General features: G+C 44.4%; 1 protein-coding gene across 1 annotated transcript in view; it reads left to right on the top strand.

The window, feature by feature from the left end:
* Positions 1-16702, top strand: part of Abcc9 (ATP binding cassette subfamily C member 9) — a 114769-nt gene that overhangs the window by 43029 nt on the left and 55038 nt on the right. The window contains exons 15-18 of the mRNA XM_032905368.1: positions 795-903; positions 6179-6283; positions 8207-8279; positions 12474-12579. Of these exons, the coding sequence (XP_032761259.1) occupies positions 795-903; positions 6179-6283; positions 8207-8279; positions 12474-12579 (393 nt within the window). The remainder of the gene's footprint in view (positions 1-794; positions 904-6178; positions 6284-8206; positions 8280-12473; positions 12580-16702) is intronic.

Raw genomic sequence — 16702 nt, 5'->3', positions numbered from 1 at the left:
CTATGCTCAGCTGGCTCTCTTATTTTGCTTGGGGATACTTGCCAAGGGGAATGGTGGGTCACCCACAATGGGCTGGACCCTTCTACGTCAACTCATAATGAAGACAATCCCCACGGGCCAGCCTGATCTAGGAAATCATTCAAATGAGAAGACAATCTCAGATAACTCTAGAGTATGTCAGGTTGACAACTAAAACTAGGAGGACAGGATATTACCTAGAGAAGAGAAAGTTCTTTCCACTTCCAGCATAGCTGAGGACTCGTGGCTTCTCGACATTCAGCGACAATTAGGGCTCAGGAACTGCGTAAAAACTTCAGTGAGATTTGTGTGCAAACTAGGAAGGGGAAATGGAGAATTGGATCCACCAGATAAACCGTGTGAATCACCGTTTATTCTTTGAGTCATTGAACAATCATCCATATGGCGATGTTTTCCAGGCACTTTTAGACCTGGAGGTTCAGACTCTTGGGTCTGGTCTTGGCACTCGGGCTTGAGCTCAGAGCTTCAGAATGAAGAGTGCTCAAGGGGTATTCGTGTAGGTGAAGAGGGTGCTTCTTCAGATCCCCCATTTTAAAACACGAGAGCACACAGCAGCTACAGAACACACTCATAAAGAAGGAATGCTTGTCCTTCAAGATGGACAGAACACCGCTTCCTAAGGCAGTGCTGCTCCTGTGGCTTTCCACAGGTATAGGCAGCAGACGTTGGTAACAAAGGCTCCTAGTGAACAAGTCAATGCTCTTAGTTACCTCATAGGATTTCCTGACACGGTGTTTGTTGATTGCTTTCTGCAGCGTTCAGAAGCTGAATGAGTTTCTCTTGAGCGATGAGATTGGTGAGGACAGCTGGAGGACTGGGGAGGGCACGCTGCCTTTTGAGTCCTGTAAGAAGCACACCGGAGTGGTAAGTGGGGTTTGGTTTCTTTTTTGCCATACAGAGGATGGTCCAAACAAATTAAATGTTTTCATATGAGTACAGTTAGAAGAAACTACAAGCTTTGTTTAAATCCACATGAAGAAAAATGGCTACTTGCGCCTACAAAAATAAATCCTCACACATCTAAAAGTGGTATACAGTTATAGAAATGTTGCTTCTGTAAATCAGGAGAGAACGACCCTCCAGTTGATTTAAAAGGGAGTTGAATGGTTGTTTGTTCTCCCCCACATTCTTAGGATGTGTTTTAGCTCCAGTACACATTCTAGTTTAAGATGTACTCACTAGTACATTAAGTGCTTTGATTCACCTAACGTATACAGTGCATTGCCTATTTTATTCTCATCCCAGCACACTGACTTTCCATGCATCAGTGGCTTGGATAAAGTCGTAAGATTAGGAAGGATCTGACTCAGAGTTTAAACCTGAGTCTTGTCACCTGCAGACCAGCAGGTTCACTGATCCTGTCCACAAGCATTTATTTAATAGCTGCAAAGGGTCTGGAAGCGGTCAGTGTTGTCTGGACATGTGTCACATGCAATAGAAAGCAACCGTTGGTCATGGATCCACCAGGCTCCCAGACACCCAGGTTACCTTGTATTAGATGCCAAGAGCTAGGTTGTGGCTCTGAACCGGTGGGTGAGCTCTCTCCCAGCATGGTTTGTTTTCTTGCCACAGGAATCAAATGATATATTAGTTTGAAATTACAAGACCATTTCCTGTGTGGATATAAATGAAAGGAGACGTGACAAAGTAACGGGGTTACTAAATTAAGAGTGACCATCTGCCCGACCGCACTTCTGAGGAGCCAGCATTGGGCTGAAACCTCACCGGTGCGTGCCATTGAGAGGGACACTGAGGAAGAGAAAGGCATTTTTTTCCCAGAAGACTGCATCATGAAGATCTTGAGTTGTGGAGTGACTTGGTTTATATAATGCACAGAAGGGCAGTATGTCTAGAGCTTGGTGACAAGAAGAAAAATGAGACGCAGTTATAATAATGACTCAGGGGTTTGTAGAACATGGGAAGGGTTTAGATTTTACTGAAATGCAGTAGAAGGGCTATGGAAAACATTTACTTTGTTTATTTTGGGTTTGGGAGACAGTGTCTCATGTATCCCAGACTGGCCTGGGACTGCTTGGCTGAGAATGACCTTGAATCCCTATTTTTCTTCCTTCTACATCCCAAATGCTGGGATTCCAAGCACAGAATAATCTTACTTACTGTTCAAAAGTTAACTTTGGTGACTGAGTGAGGTCAGCAGGCCAAAGAAGGGAACTGGGAAATGAGTAGAGGCCACTATAGTAACTAGCTAGAGATGATGGTTGGGGTTAGGATTTTGTTGCAGTTGTGGTGAATAGGGTGAGGAACTGATGGAATTCAGTGTACATGCTCTACACTCCCTGTCTCTCTGTGTCTGTGTCTCTGTGTCTGTGTCTGTGTCTCTGTGTCTGTGTCTGTGTCTGTGTCTGTGTCTGTGTCTCTGTGTCTCTGTCTCTCTCTCTCTCTCTCTCTCTCTCTCTCTCTCTCTCTCTCTCTTTCTTCAAGAATTTGTAGGGCCTCCTCCATGCTAAGCACATTGGCAGATCCCTCTGCGTCTTTTTTATGTTCAGTTAATAAAAACGTGCTGAAAGATTACTTGGCAGCAAAGAAGAAAGAAGACTCAAAGACGGCCACTTTTTGATTGGCCGACTGCCTTATGATTGGTTGACTGCTGGATGACTGCCTTGTGATTGGTTGACTGCTAGATGGCTGCCTTATGATTGGTTGACTGCTAGATGGCTGCCTTATGATTGGTTGACTGCTAGATGGCTGCCTTATGATTGGCTGACTGTGGATGGATGCCTTTTGATTGGCTGACTGTGGATGGATGCCTTTTGATTGGCTGACTGTGGATGGATGCCTTTTGATTGGCTGACTGCTGGGTCGACGATGGAGTCATTCTCTGAAACTGAGCTGCTTAAGGAGGTGGTTAATGTTAGGGTGACATAAAGAAGTGTGTATTTTGCAGTTGATGGTTTTAACAACACTTATCATCACCCAAGGAGAAACGTCAGCAACGGAGTTGGAAATTTATGAAACAGACTATCACCCTAAGCCAATGGGACTGGTTGAAACCTGTCTTCAGTTGTGGAGGTGGCTCTTTTGGTGAGGTGATTGGCACAAACGCATAAGGACCTTCATTTGTACCCCAAGCATCTACATGTAAATCTGTGTGCGATAGCACGTGCTTGTAACCCCAGGGCTGGGGAGGCAGAAATAAGAGAATCCCTGGGTATTACGGGTCAGACTTAGCTGAGCTGATCAACTCCAGGTGCTGTGAGAGACCCTGCCTCAAATCATAAGTGGGAAACAGTGAAAGACAATAGCTGATGTTGACAGCTTGTCTCCGCATGCACAAATACACAACACAAAGTAAATGTCAAATCAGTGTTGTTATAACTATTCCTCACTTATGTAACTGCTTGAAAAAGACATAAATACATTTACCACTCACATGACTCATCAAAAAGCAAGTACACTGCTGTCTTCTCAGTGGAGCTGAGTGAGACTCAGAGAGTCTTCGCCAGAAATCCATCTACAATACACTTTTCTTCATATTGTGGTTAAAACTGCTAAAAAAAAAAAAACAGTTAAGCCAGGTGCTTGACTACCTTTAGATGCACTGTGTTCCTTCTTTCAAGGTTGTTTCAATGAACAGGCATGACTACTGTCTGAGAAATAACTCATATGTGCTTGTCTACACTGTCATGGTGGGGTCTACAAAGAATTCTTCATGTTGTGTGGAGATGTACACCAATGCAAACACACATGGCTACTTCAGGTCAGAGCAGGGAGCTTATAGGGTTGAGGTCATTCACAGGTTGGATACCTGTGTGGGCCACACAGGAAATCTGTGGGGGCTGGCAAGGGGACTCAGTCAATAGAAACACTTGATGTTATTGCAGAGAATTTGTTTGGGTCCCAGCACTCAAGTGGGACAGTTCACAATCACTTATAATTCCAGTCTCAGGGTATCTGATGCGCTCTCTCTCTCTCTCTCTCTCTCTCTCCCTCTCTCTCTCTCTCTCCCCTTCTCCAACTGTGGCATACACACACCTGTATGCACACATGCACACAGGCACATACACATGCATGCACGCATGCATGTGTATTGCATTACAATGTATTTATATTTTTTTAAAGAAAAAGAAAGGCAAATATTTGATTGTAGCCCGCCCCTCGCACTTTTGATGCTCTTCCGTCTCCCAAGGAACACATCAGACCATCTTCCAGGGAGGCAGAGTGAGCAGAGCAAGACGACCTCGAAGAAAGGGGGAGGTCAAGTTTGTGGAGTTGGAGGTATCGGAAGAATTATTTTCTGTATGAGGTGAGGTGGAAGGGAAAAATTATACTGCAAAGAGAATTTTTTGGAAGGAAAAAGAATCTCCTTCAGCTGTGTCCAATATTCAGTTATTGAATTCAGTCTGGACTATCGGGTGTCTTCCAGGGTCATTCATCAGCATGGACAGCCCAAACCACAAATGACAAGCTTTTTTAAAGTGCTGTGTGTTTGAAACAATGCTAGTGGAAACTCCTCCTTGAGAGCACTTGGGGTACTCTATATCCTGTGAGAGCTTAGAGTTGAGTGGTCTTGGCTGTAGAGTTGCCACAGAGAGTCGGTTATGTTCTAGAGCCAACGCGTCTTCAAATTACATCGACAGAGCTGCGACTCAAGTCTCTGTCAACACACTCTTCTTCCCGACCTCGCCCTGGTTTCATGAAGTGCATGAAGTCATTCTTATGAGTCCCTGGGGAGACAGTAGTAGCCCAGAAGACAATGATGTTAGAATATAGGTACAGGTATACTTTGTACGCAAGATATATCCACCCTGAAGAGTTGTGGTAATTCCAGAATGTTCCATGCACTGTTTCCAAGATTATCCTTGAGGGCTGTGGCAACCAACATAACATCTCACTACCACACACACACACACGTTCTCTTCCTTTAATGCAGGATACGTGTGCACAGTGTTTCCTAGCTGGACTTGCCTCAGCTGACTCTCCGTTGTCAGTTTTCTTTCTGAGATATTGGGATATGTTTCTTTCATGAAGCCTTGGCATTGTTCTGTTTGACGGTTGACGTTGTCTTGGGACATCAGTTAATGGGAGTTGGAAAGGCAGTGTCTCATTTGGATGATTTTCAGACATTGCTAGTTCTTATAGAAGCGATAATTTCTTAAGATGTTAAACCTGAAATTGTAGACAAAAAAATATTTTTAACGGTTTCATACTTCTAGAATCACTTGCTTTTCTAGGTAAATCGACAGTTTTAGACTGTTACAATTTAACCTTAATCACCTCTACACGGTGTTTAAGCAGGACATAATTATTTATCAGGAAGTAATTTATTACTAAATGTATAGACAATTTTTGAGGTTTTTTTATCCTAAAATTTTTTTAAATCTTTTTTATGTGTGTGGGCGTTTTGCTTGCATGTATGTCTGCAGCACATATGTGCAGTACCCACGTAGGCCAGAAGAAGACTGGAGTTACAGCCAGTTGTAACGTCCATGTGGGTGCTAGAAACCTAGGGCCTCTAGAAGAGCAGTCAGTGTTCTTAACCACTGAGACGTCTCTCCAGTTCTTGTGTGTGTATGTATGAATTCTCTCTCTCTCTCTCTCTCTCTCTCTCTCTCTCTCTCTCTCTCTCTCTGTGTGTCTCTCTCTCTGTGTCTCTCTCTGTCTTTCTCTGTCTTTGTCTGTCTGTCTGTCTGTCTCTCTCTCTCTGCAGGGATGTGTAGGGTGTGTGTGTGTGTGTGTGTGTGTGTGTGTGTGTGTGTGTGCTTGTGTGTGGGTGGCGAGGTTGGTGCACAAGCCCGTGTATACAGAGAGGCTTGGGAAGGGCATCTGTGTCCTCTCTCACTCTCTGTTCATCCTTTGAGGCAGGGTCTTTCACTGAGCCAGGGACTCAGGTTTTCTGGGCTGGACTGAAACCAGCAAGCGCCAGCAATCAGCCCCCTTCCCACCATCGTTTGCAAGTTCTATGTCTTCATTTCCCCCAAGACATCGACTAATTAGCCTTAAATTCTCATCTGTCCCTGTTTGCTCTTGTGGAGAAGCTGTTAGGACGGACTAAAATTTGACATTCGCTTTGTTTGTTTTTCTTGGACTCCAAGTGGAATAGCAATGCGAGTGAGCATTTGGTAAAATGTCAATGTTTTCATAACGCGTCAACTTCTGTCCTCTTCCATTTGGAACGCAGCAATCAAAACCGATAAACAGGAAGCAGCCTGGAAGGTACCACCTGGACAACTATGAGCAGGCGCGGCGTCTTCGGCCTGCTGAGACTGAAGATGTTGCCATAAAGGTTAGTTCATCTCTGGGGTTCTCACTGGACTGCGAGCATTTATGCTACTCTCTAGGCTGAGGTCTGATAGGCTTAGATCTGATCGAATGCAGATCGAGGGTCTCTTTGTTGTGATCACAGCCCTGACAATATTTTAAGTGTACTCTGGTGAGTTTATCATCTTTTTTTTTTTGGTGGTTGTTGTTGTTTTCCTTTGAGACAGGGTTTCTCTGTGTAGCCATAGCTGTCCTGAAACTCACTCTGTAGATCAGGCTGGCCTTGAACTAGCAGATCTCCTGCCTCTGCCTCCTGAGTGCTGGGATTAAACCATGCACCACCACTGCCCAGCTGAGTTCATCATTCTTTTCTTCACGTCTTCAAACTTACATCTGGGACCCAGAAAAGAGCATTTCTTTCTACCAGAAATCTACCATTCAACCCTCTCCTGTAGCACTCACACATAAACTAATTCACAGAAAATACCAGTATCATAAATCATTTTTTAAAGGAAAATGGTTGTTCATGACCCTATTCCTAGGAGGGTAAGAGCAAATGTGTACTCACGACAAATAGGAAAGTGACATAACAATACCGTTAAAATACAGCATGGTGAACCAATGAGTCTATTGAAGTTACTTACAGGAGTGTGGGGGAGGGGTTACCTACAGGAGCGTGAATGACTCAAAACTACATCCATCCCAGAATGGGTGGTGGCTCAGGAGAGCTGGAACCCAGGATCTCTCTGGACAAATTGTATGGGACTTGACAGGCCAGAGAGTTCTCTCCTCAGTTTTTACTGGCTATATGCTGTGAGGGATGGACAGTCATTGTGAATCTTGTACGTTTCAGATATTTCTTGATACTTGTGCGTTGCCTATTGCCTAAGTCTTAAGGGGTCTCCAATTTGGAGTTCCTGAGCCTTGACAAGCTTCCCGCAGGACAGAATGTGATGTCTGAGAGGAAATTGTACTAACATGAATACGGGCACTGTCTGGCTTCATCAGCTTCTCCAGATCCCTGGTGTATTTCATATAATTCCAGACATAGCTTTTATACTTTCTGCAGCCTCTTGTGCTTAAGTAGAACCCAAACAGAAATGGCGGCCTTGGGGGCACAGCTGGGGACTGACGGCTGGGACAAATCACAGGGAGAAGCCAATGGCAAGCAGGCTCTGGAACGGTGCTGGATATCAGAGGGTCAGAGTCCTAGAACTTTCCCCTGTTGGAAGCCTCCTTATCCAGGTCCCCTGCACATTCCAGACCACTCCAAGACAGCGGGGTTCAATGCCTGGCCTGTGAGAAGTGTGCAGTTACATGTTTAGGGGGTGACCATGTGCTTCAGGCTCTTGTCTGGAGGTTTCAGACCACGTTTTCCCCTCTCGCCCTTGGATGAAGCTGTGGCATCTTCAGTCATTTGTCATAGCTGTCACCAAAGACCTCGTAGTTCTGTGCTCACATTCAGGGGTGATATCAGCACTGGCTTCCTTTTCTGGTACATGAGAAGAAAACATGATTCCTTTTAGTAGTTAAGGAAAATGTATGCTGGGACATGTATTTACTTGTTATTCTTATGTGTATGTGCCCGTGTGAGTTTATGTGTTCTCTCTGTGTGCGTGTGCGTGTGCGCATGTGCGTGTGTTGGTGGAGGTTAGAAGAGGGTGTTGGGTCCCCTGGGCTGAGGTTACAGCTGGTTGTGAGCCCCCTGATGTGGATGCTGGGAACTGAACACGGGAGCTGTCAGAGAGAGGAGCAGCCAACGCTCTGGACTGCTGAGCGGTCTCTCCAGCCTCACAGCCAGTGCTTCTCAGTCACACCACCAAACACATAGAGCTTAGGTTAGGCTCTGCTGTCCCTTGTGTTAGATTTAAACTTCTGAAAGGAGCCGCCCTCTGGGTATTCACTGGTACCACGTGTCTAACTTAGTTCCTACGTTCTTATTTTCCAGGTGACGAACGGATACTTCTCATGGGGCAGTGGTTTAGCCACGTTATCCAATATTGACATTCGAATTCCAACAGGTAAAGCTCATGGCTTGAGCGTTCTTTTTCCTTTTACCAAGATAACTAAGCATAGCAAAGAGTGAAGCAAGCTTTATTTGTGTTCATTTAGTTTCCACTTCCTGTGTATGTGTGTGCACGTGCATGCACGTGTGTGCAAATATGTGTGTGCACCTTTGCATGTTTATGTGTGTCTGTGTGTGTCTGCCTGTCTCTCTGTGTGTGTATGTCTGTGTGTGAGTATGTGTGTGTATATGTGTCTCTCTATCTCTGTGTGTATATGAGTCTGTGTGTGTGTATGTGTCTGTGTGTGTTTATGTGTCTGTGTGTGTCTGTGTCTGTGTGTGTCTGTGTGTGTATGTGTCTGTGTGTGTTTCTATGTGTGTGTGTCTGTGTCTGTGTGTGTATGTGTATGTTTCTGTGTGTGTGTGTCTGTGTGTGTGTATATGTGTGTGTGTGTGTCTCTGGGTGTGTGTGTGTATCTGTGTGTGTATGCGTTTCTGTGTGTGTATCCATCTGTCTGTGTGTGTATGTGTCTGTGTGTGTGTGTCTGTGTGTATGTGTGTGTATGAGTCTGTGTGTGTATGTTTCTGTGTGTGTGTGTGTCTGTGTGTATATGTGTGTGTGTCTGTGTGTGTATGTGTCTCTGGGTGTGTATGTGTCCATGTGTGTATATGTGTTTGTGTGTGTGTATGTATCTGTGTGAATGTGTCTATGTGTGTGTGTGTGTGTATGAGTCTGTGTGTGTATGTATCCATGTGTGTGTATGTGTCTGTGTATGTCTGTGTGAATGTGTCTGTGTGTGTGTGTGTGTTTGTGTGTGTGTGTGTGTGTGTGTGTGCGTGTGTGTGTATGAGTCTGTGTGTGTGGGGTGGCGTGGGGCGGGTGTTGAGTGTATATATGTGGAGGCCTGAGGTTGTGGCCTGGACTCTTTCTCAATCTTCTACTTTACTCTGAGAACCAGGGACTTTCAGTTCAACTCAGAGCGAGCTCAGTGGTATAGCTAGTCTGGCTTGTCATCCTGCTCTGGGGATGCCCTGTCTCCATCTTCTTAGGGTGACTGCAATTAGAGGTCGGCTAACAAGCCCGTCTGGCATGTACCTGGGCTCTGGTGTTCTGAACTCTAGTCCCCATAATCTTAACCACTGACCTATTTCCTATGTCTCCTGTCCCATTAAAGGAGGTTTTAAAGATCTAACCCTATGTTTCTATTACTGATGTGCACCAGGTTCCTCATAAGGCAACACTGTAAGCTAGAAATTATAAAGTGGGACTATCATTAAAAATGTGTGTCTTTGGACAAGTTATTTCCTGTTCACTTGGCCATTTGTGGAACTTGAGAAATCGGGGTTGCTCATTTCCTGTTGTGTTTAAGAGCAACCTCAAAGGAAGGTTATTTGTGAAAACATCCAAGGCCCTGAAAACTGCTGGTGGTCCTTGTGAGTACTCCAGATTATTTACTTGCCTGGTAATTTGCTTACCCTTCAGTTTTATTGAGATGCAACTGATCTACAGTAACTGGATCTCAGCTCTTTAGTATTCTGTCTCGAGTTTCTTTTCAGAATTTTGTATTTTGACTATTTTCACCTCCATCTTCCAACTCCAACCCCCTGTCTTTGCTCCCCTACCTCAGGGGAATAATTTCTCTTTTTAAACTCAGCAACCACAGTATCTGTTGTTTCCCTGTGTTCAGCTACTCTTGGGAGAGGGACCTACGCTGGAGTGTGGTTGATCTACCAGGGGTTATACCGTAAATAAATCTGACTCCTCTTCTCCCAGCAGCTACCAAATACCATAAGCTCCTCAGCCACTCATGTGACTTCATGTCCACCTCCCCACCCCATAGGCTGTCTTCCGTCTACCTTGAATTTTGTGCAGATCTCGTGCATGCTGTTATAACCTCTGTGGGTTCATATATAACACCGCCCAATTGTGCCCAGAAAACAGATGCCTTGGGGGACATCCAGCACTCATGGCTTCTATAGTCTGTCTGTCTCCTGCAAGAGTTTGGGTCCAGCATAGCAGATGAACTTAATATACAGACACTTCCAAAATTTTCTTTTTATTTTTCTTTTAGTTTATAATATTTTTTTGTGGGGAGAGCATCCCAGGAGCTATCCTGCCACAGACTGAACTCATGCAGATATTCTGTAGAGCAGGCACGGAAGCATCTTGGAAATGTTTTACCCACCAAGCAACAGTCTCCTCTCCCTGCCCCACACGCATCCTCCATCCTCAGCAACCCTTTTCTGTTTCTGCTTCTGTGAGTTTGAGAATTGTAAACCACAATCATGGATGCATGTAGTATTTTTTTCATCATTGTCTGTCCTCATAATCCTTCAAGGTGCTTCTATATTGTCGAAAACAATTTCCTTCCTTTACACGTGAGCATTGCATGTATGTAGCGTGTTTTCATGCCATCGGCGGACATTGGATTGTTCCTATCTGCTTTGATGTTTGAAAGCTCCTTCAGCGAATGCGGGAGCACAGCCCTCTCTCCCTGTCTGAACTCTAGTTATTTCGTGCAGACACTCAGAGGTGTTTTTAATGGACCGTGTGGCAGTTCTGGTTGTAATGTTTGAGTCACCTTCATACTGATTTCACACTAAATGCTCACGTTTTGTTTTTCTGCTATTGAGCTGTAGGGAATCCTTGTGTATTTTGGACGATTAATAGTTTATCAGAGAGAAGGTTTGTGAGTGTTTTCTGTTCAACACCCCCCCCCCATTTTTATTTTGAGGTATTCCCATTTTGCTGGGTTTTTTTTCTATTGAATTTTGTTTCCATTTAAAACCCAAAAATTCATTGCCAAGGTCAATAGGAAGAATTGCTTCTCCTATGCCATCTTCAAGGGTTTTGAAGTTTCCAGTCTGTTAGGTCTTTATGTCATTGTGAAATGATTTTAGCTGCAATAGACTCTAACAGCCGAACCCTACTCTTCTGCAAGTGGACGTTCACTTTGCGCATTGCCACCTGTTCCTTCCCCACTGTGTGGTCTTGTGGTGGATTAGGTGACTGTTCATAAAGGTTTATTTCTGGGCTCTCTGTTCCATTCTGTCATCGCCCAACGTATCATCACCACAGAGATCACTGAGGCTTTGTAATGTATTCGCTGTAATACATTTTGTCACAGGATGCTGAGGAAAAGTTACCTTCAGTCTGTAGATTGTGTTGGGAAGTGTGGACATTTAATAATGTCAGTTTGCCGAACACATAACCCCTGGTGTATTTCCATATCACTCTGCTCTCCTGCGTATATCTTAGCGCTGTTCTGTAGTTTTTAGTGTGACGCTCTTCTTCCTTGGCTAAGTCTTACTTCTATATATTGATTTGCTAACAACAAATGAACCAAGAGGGAAATTTAGAAAACAATACCATTTACAACAGCACCAAAAAGAACAAGACATGTAGGGAAGGTCACAATAGTTTTATTTAAAATGATTGAATAACTGAATAGAAATATTCACTCAACCTGGTGTAACGATCAGTAGCTTGAGCATTTTCTATCACACCTGGAAGAAAACGGGAATTTAGAGTCCTAATAACAACATGAATCACTTTCATCCCAACAACCATTTTTTGCCGTAATTGACCTTTTATTGTGTGAATTTAATGGTGAAAGTTAAAACTAATGCTGATGGTTTAATGAGTTACTTCTTTTGTTCTTTAGCCAGATGAGCAATTTTCCATTTACAAAATAATAAAGCAAGGGTCTGCAATGCAGCCCAGTTGGCAGAAGCATCAGAAATTTATAGCAAGTCTGAGAACTGTGTGGGCCACACCAGCTCTTCTTTCAAAAAAAGTTAAAATAATAAGTCAAGACCCATATGTTTCACTTTTTCCTTTCTTTTGCAAAAAGACAGGGGTTGGTATATTTACTTCACCACTGGAAATCAAACAGGGCTAAGGGTCAAAACATTAGACCTGCCTAAATGTGTAGGAATTGCATCTAGTTTCTTTTTTTAACTTACATTGTTATTTATTTTGGTAACTTTCCCCCTAGCCTTTGTTTTGCTTTTAGTGTTTGCCGCAGCGTCTCGCTGTGTGGTTCTTGATGTCCCAGAACATTAGTGTAGATCAGGCTGGCCTTGAGCTTGCACCAATCTTTCCAGCTGTCTGTATTCCTAGTGCCGAGACTCCCGGCATGCCCCTAGAGTGGGTTTTAATCTTACATAACTAAGTGAAGTCTTCCTGTCCTCTGCTTTGTTTCTCTAGGTCAGCTAACCATGATTGTGGGCCAGGTGGGTTGTGGCAAATCGTCTCTCCTCCTTGCCATCCTTGGTGAGATGCAGACCCTGGAAGGAAAAGTTTACTGGAACAAGTAAGTATGTCTGTTCTACTCTGCTCTCCTGTTGTGATAAACGCTCAGACCCAAGGCCACTAGGGGAGGGAAGCGTTTGCTTGGCTAACCTGTCCAAGTCGCTATCCATCGCTGAGGGAAGTCAGGGCAGGAAATCAAGGAGGAACTTGTAGCAGAAACCACAGAGGAATGCTGCTTGCTGGTTCACCTAGCTCACTCTTAGCTAGCTCTCCTATACAGCCCAGAGCCACATGCTCAGGGGATGGTGCTGCCCACAGTGGGCTGGGTCTACTTCTGTTAATTAATGATGGAGACAATCTTCCACAGACATGCCCATAGGCCAGTCTGATCTAGATAATCTCTGAATGGAGAGAATCCCTTTCCCAGGTGACTCTAGGCAAGTTGACAGGTGGTGCCATCTAGGACACTACTTTAAATTGTTTTTTTTTTTCACACAGCTAAAAATCTTCCAGGAGAATTCTACAACAATAATTCTCCATTCACAAGTCAAGAATCTCTGAACTAGGCTAAGATATGAAAATATAAATCACAGAAATATCAAAACCCAATAGAAACCTCAAGTGTCATAAGGTTATAAAATAATTCACTGTGACAATTTATGATCGTATAAACGAGTGCATGCTAAGATGAAAGGTGGGGGTGGTGAAGACACATTTTTTTTTCCTTTTTTTTTTATTAACTTGAATATTTTTTTTTTATTAACTTGAGTATTTCTTATATACATTTCGAATGTTATTCCCTTTCCCGGTTTCCGGGCAAACATCCCCCTCCCCCCCCCCCCCCTTATGGGTGTTCCCCTCCCCCCCCTCCCCCATTGCTGCCCTCTCCCCAACAGTCTAGTTCACTAGGGGTTCAGTCTTACTTGGGACCCCCAGGCTTCCCCTTCCACTGGTGCTCTTACTAGGATATTCATTGCAACCCTCTGAGATCAGAGTCAGGGTCAGTCCATGTATAGTCTTTGGGTAGTGGCTTGTCCTGGAAACTCTGGTTGGTTGGCATTGCTGTACATATGGGGTCTCGAGCTCCTTCAAGCTCTTCCAGTTCTTTCTCTGATTGTTCAACAGGGGTCCTGTTCTCAGTTCAGTGGTTTCCTGCTGGCATCCGCCTCTGTATTTGCTGTATTCTGGCTGTCTCTCATGGCGATCTGCATTCACATTTTGATCATCCGTCTTTGGAGTTTCATTTGTTCTAGGCATCTAGGGTAATTCAAGCATTTGGGCTATAGCCACTTATCAATGAGTATACCATGTATGTCTTTCTGTGATTGGTTAGCTCACTCAGGATGATAGTTTCCAGTTCCAACCATTGGCCTACGAATTTCACAAAGTCATTGTTTTTGATAGCTGAGTAATATTCCATTGTGTAGATGTACCACATTTTCTGTATCCATTCCTCTGTTGAAGGGCATCTGGGTTCTTTCCAGCTTCTGGCTATTATAAATAAGGCTGCGATGAACATAGTGGAGCACGTGGAAGACACATTTTTAAATGTAAATGAGGAACACTCAAAATTCCTTCTGTCATAAAATAAGTTATGGGAAACTCACACTATTTATAAAGCTTAGATGTAAACGGATCATCAAGAGTTCAGTGCTTGAGGAACAAATAAACATTCTTTCTAAAGTCTTCGTAAGAGGCTGAAAAGCCACAATTTCTCTCCACATTTAATGTAAGCCACCCACTAGGGGTATTGAGAGAGGCACAGGCAGGACAGCCTAGTGTGCTGCTTCAAAGATATGACAAGGAAGGGACCTAGCCTGTTGCTCCTCAAATACTGAGACGCTGTAAGAAGGGTTTGTGAGGAGCAAACACCTCAGCTGACACCGAGAGAGGTCACAAATTTGGGGAATGTTTGCAGGGGTTCTTTAAAACACGTTGTGTAATTCAGTGATATGGGGCTGTACAGATACATAACTGAGTACTGAAGGCCAAACTAGGTTTATTTAGTTTGCCCACTTAGTTGAGTCCTCATAGGCAGTATATGAAGGAATGGTTGTAACTTTTGTCAAATAAATAAATACGAGTGCTGTCTAGGAGTTCATATCTAGCTATGATTCTTCCCCGGTGAGCATAACAATGGCTGGAGACATGGTTGGGAAGTATGCCACGCTACTGCTTTTCTGGTTGCTGGAGGCCAGAGGTATCTGCTAAGAGTCCTCCTGCTGCATACGTCAGTGGCACCAAAGTGAAGTCTCGCTGTCAAGGACCCAGTTTTGAACGGGTTCCACGTAGCAGAGCCAGCTGTTCGTGCACCCGGGTTTCTCTGAGGAAATATTGTTTCTGGGCCCTTTAGAATACACCAGGCTTGAAATACACATTACGAGAAAGAAAGGCTTGGCTGCGAAGTTTGACCTAGAACTCTGGCTTGCATTGTTGCTGGCAAGAGGAGGAAGCTGAGAAAAGTTTAGCATCCGATTTATCTGCTTTGGATAAACCAGAAAGCAGTGGCCATGTTTGCCCCCACTCAGAGGAAAGCTTAGGATATAGCCACCCCTCAGTTGATGTTGATCACTGCAGTCGGATAGTAAGCAGCTCTCCGACTTTCATCCTCTGTTCTGGATGGAGAAGCAGACCCCACTGGACTAAGTTACATGATATGACAGTGCTGTCATAATCTAATTACTTGTCTTTCATTTAACATCGATTCATCAAACATGGGAAGGATGTGAGGTGGTGGGGGAAACCCCGAGGTCGCCTCCTCACACCTCCACAGAGTTCTGACCTGCTCTTCTCTGGGCCTGCACTCTGGTTGAGTCAACCAGACTCTGGGCTTCACCATTCCTGACTACTATAATTTGTTTAATAAATTAACAACATGGCAATGTGGAAATACATTTTGTTGTTTCTTTGCACTCAAAGCGAATAGACAATGTATATTCCATCTTATCCTGTAAAAAAGAATGTATAGTGATGGAAGGTGGTGATAAAGAAGCTAAAAATGTTTAGACAATAACCCTTGGATATATTTTTCCGTAGTTTAGACCATGGCATACATGTGTCCACACACAAATACATAAGATATATAATTTTAATGTGTGACATCCCTAAAGGTAACCCTTTAGGCATTACCTCACTCTGCCTCCTGGTCACTTGATACTGAACTAATATTTTCCATATTCAGATGACCTCCTTGTTTGGTTTCTTGTAAAACTTGCAGTCTGGCTCTCCTCTTATGCATGTAGTAAGGCACAGCAGCACATGTGGGTGATCCCATGTCCCAGAATGATGAGGAAGAAGAAGCATGACTTTGAGGCTAGCCTGGGCTATATAATGAGACCTCATCTGAGAAGCACCAATCCAACCAATCAACCAGCCAGACAGACAGCCAGACAGCCAGACAGCCAGACAGTCAACCAGACAGCCAGACAGCCAGACAGTCAACCAGACAGCCAGACAACCAGATAGACAGAAAGCCAGACAGCCAGACAGCCAGACAGACCAGACAGCCAGATAGACAGACAACCAGACAGCCAGACAGCCAGATGGCCAGACAGCCAGACAACCAGACAGACAGACAACCAGACAGCCAGACAGCCAGACAGACAGCCAGATAGACAGACAGCCAGACAGCCAGACGGCCAGACAGCCAGATAGACAGACAACCAGACAGACAGACAACCAGACAGCCAGACAGCCAGCCAGAGACAGTCAGCCAGACAGACAGACAGCCAAATAGACAGCCAGCTAGATATACAGACAGCCAGACAGCCAGACAACCAGACAGCCAGACAACCAGACAGCCAGACAACCAGACAGCCAGACAGACAGACAACCAGACAGCCAGACAGCCAGACAGCCAGACAGCCAGACAGCCAGACAGCCAGACAGCCAGACAGACAGACAACCAGACAGCCAGACAACCAGACAGCCAGACAGACACAGACAACCAGACAGCCAGACAACCAGACAGCCAGACAGCAAGACAGCCAGACAACCAGACAGCCAGATAGACAGACAGACAGACAGACAATCAGACAGCCAGACAGCCATAGATTTCTTCCTTAGTCAATTCTTCAGGACTTTGCTTTCTCTCCCCTCTGCTTCTGTATTTATAGAAGCACCCACCTCAGCATGCATCTTCCCAACACAATGACAGTTTCTGCTCTCTGCTTCTGGTCTTTTGT

Source organism: Rattus rattus, chromosome 6 (genome assembly GCF_011064425.1).
Source record: "Rattus rattus isolate New Zealand chromosome 6, Rrattus_CSIRO_v1, whole genome shotgun sequence".
NCBI classification, from domain to species: domain Eukaryota; kingdom Metazoa; phylum Chordata; class Mammalia; order Rodentia; family Muridae; genus Rattus; species Rattus rattus.
The sequence above is the reverse complement of the archived record's forward strand: the minus strand, read 5'-3'. Positions and strand labels throughout refer to the sequence as shown.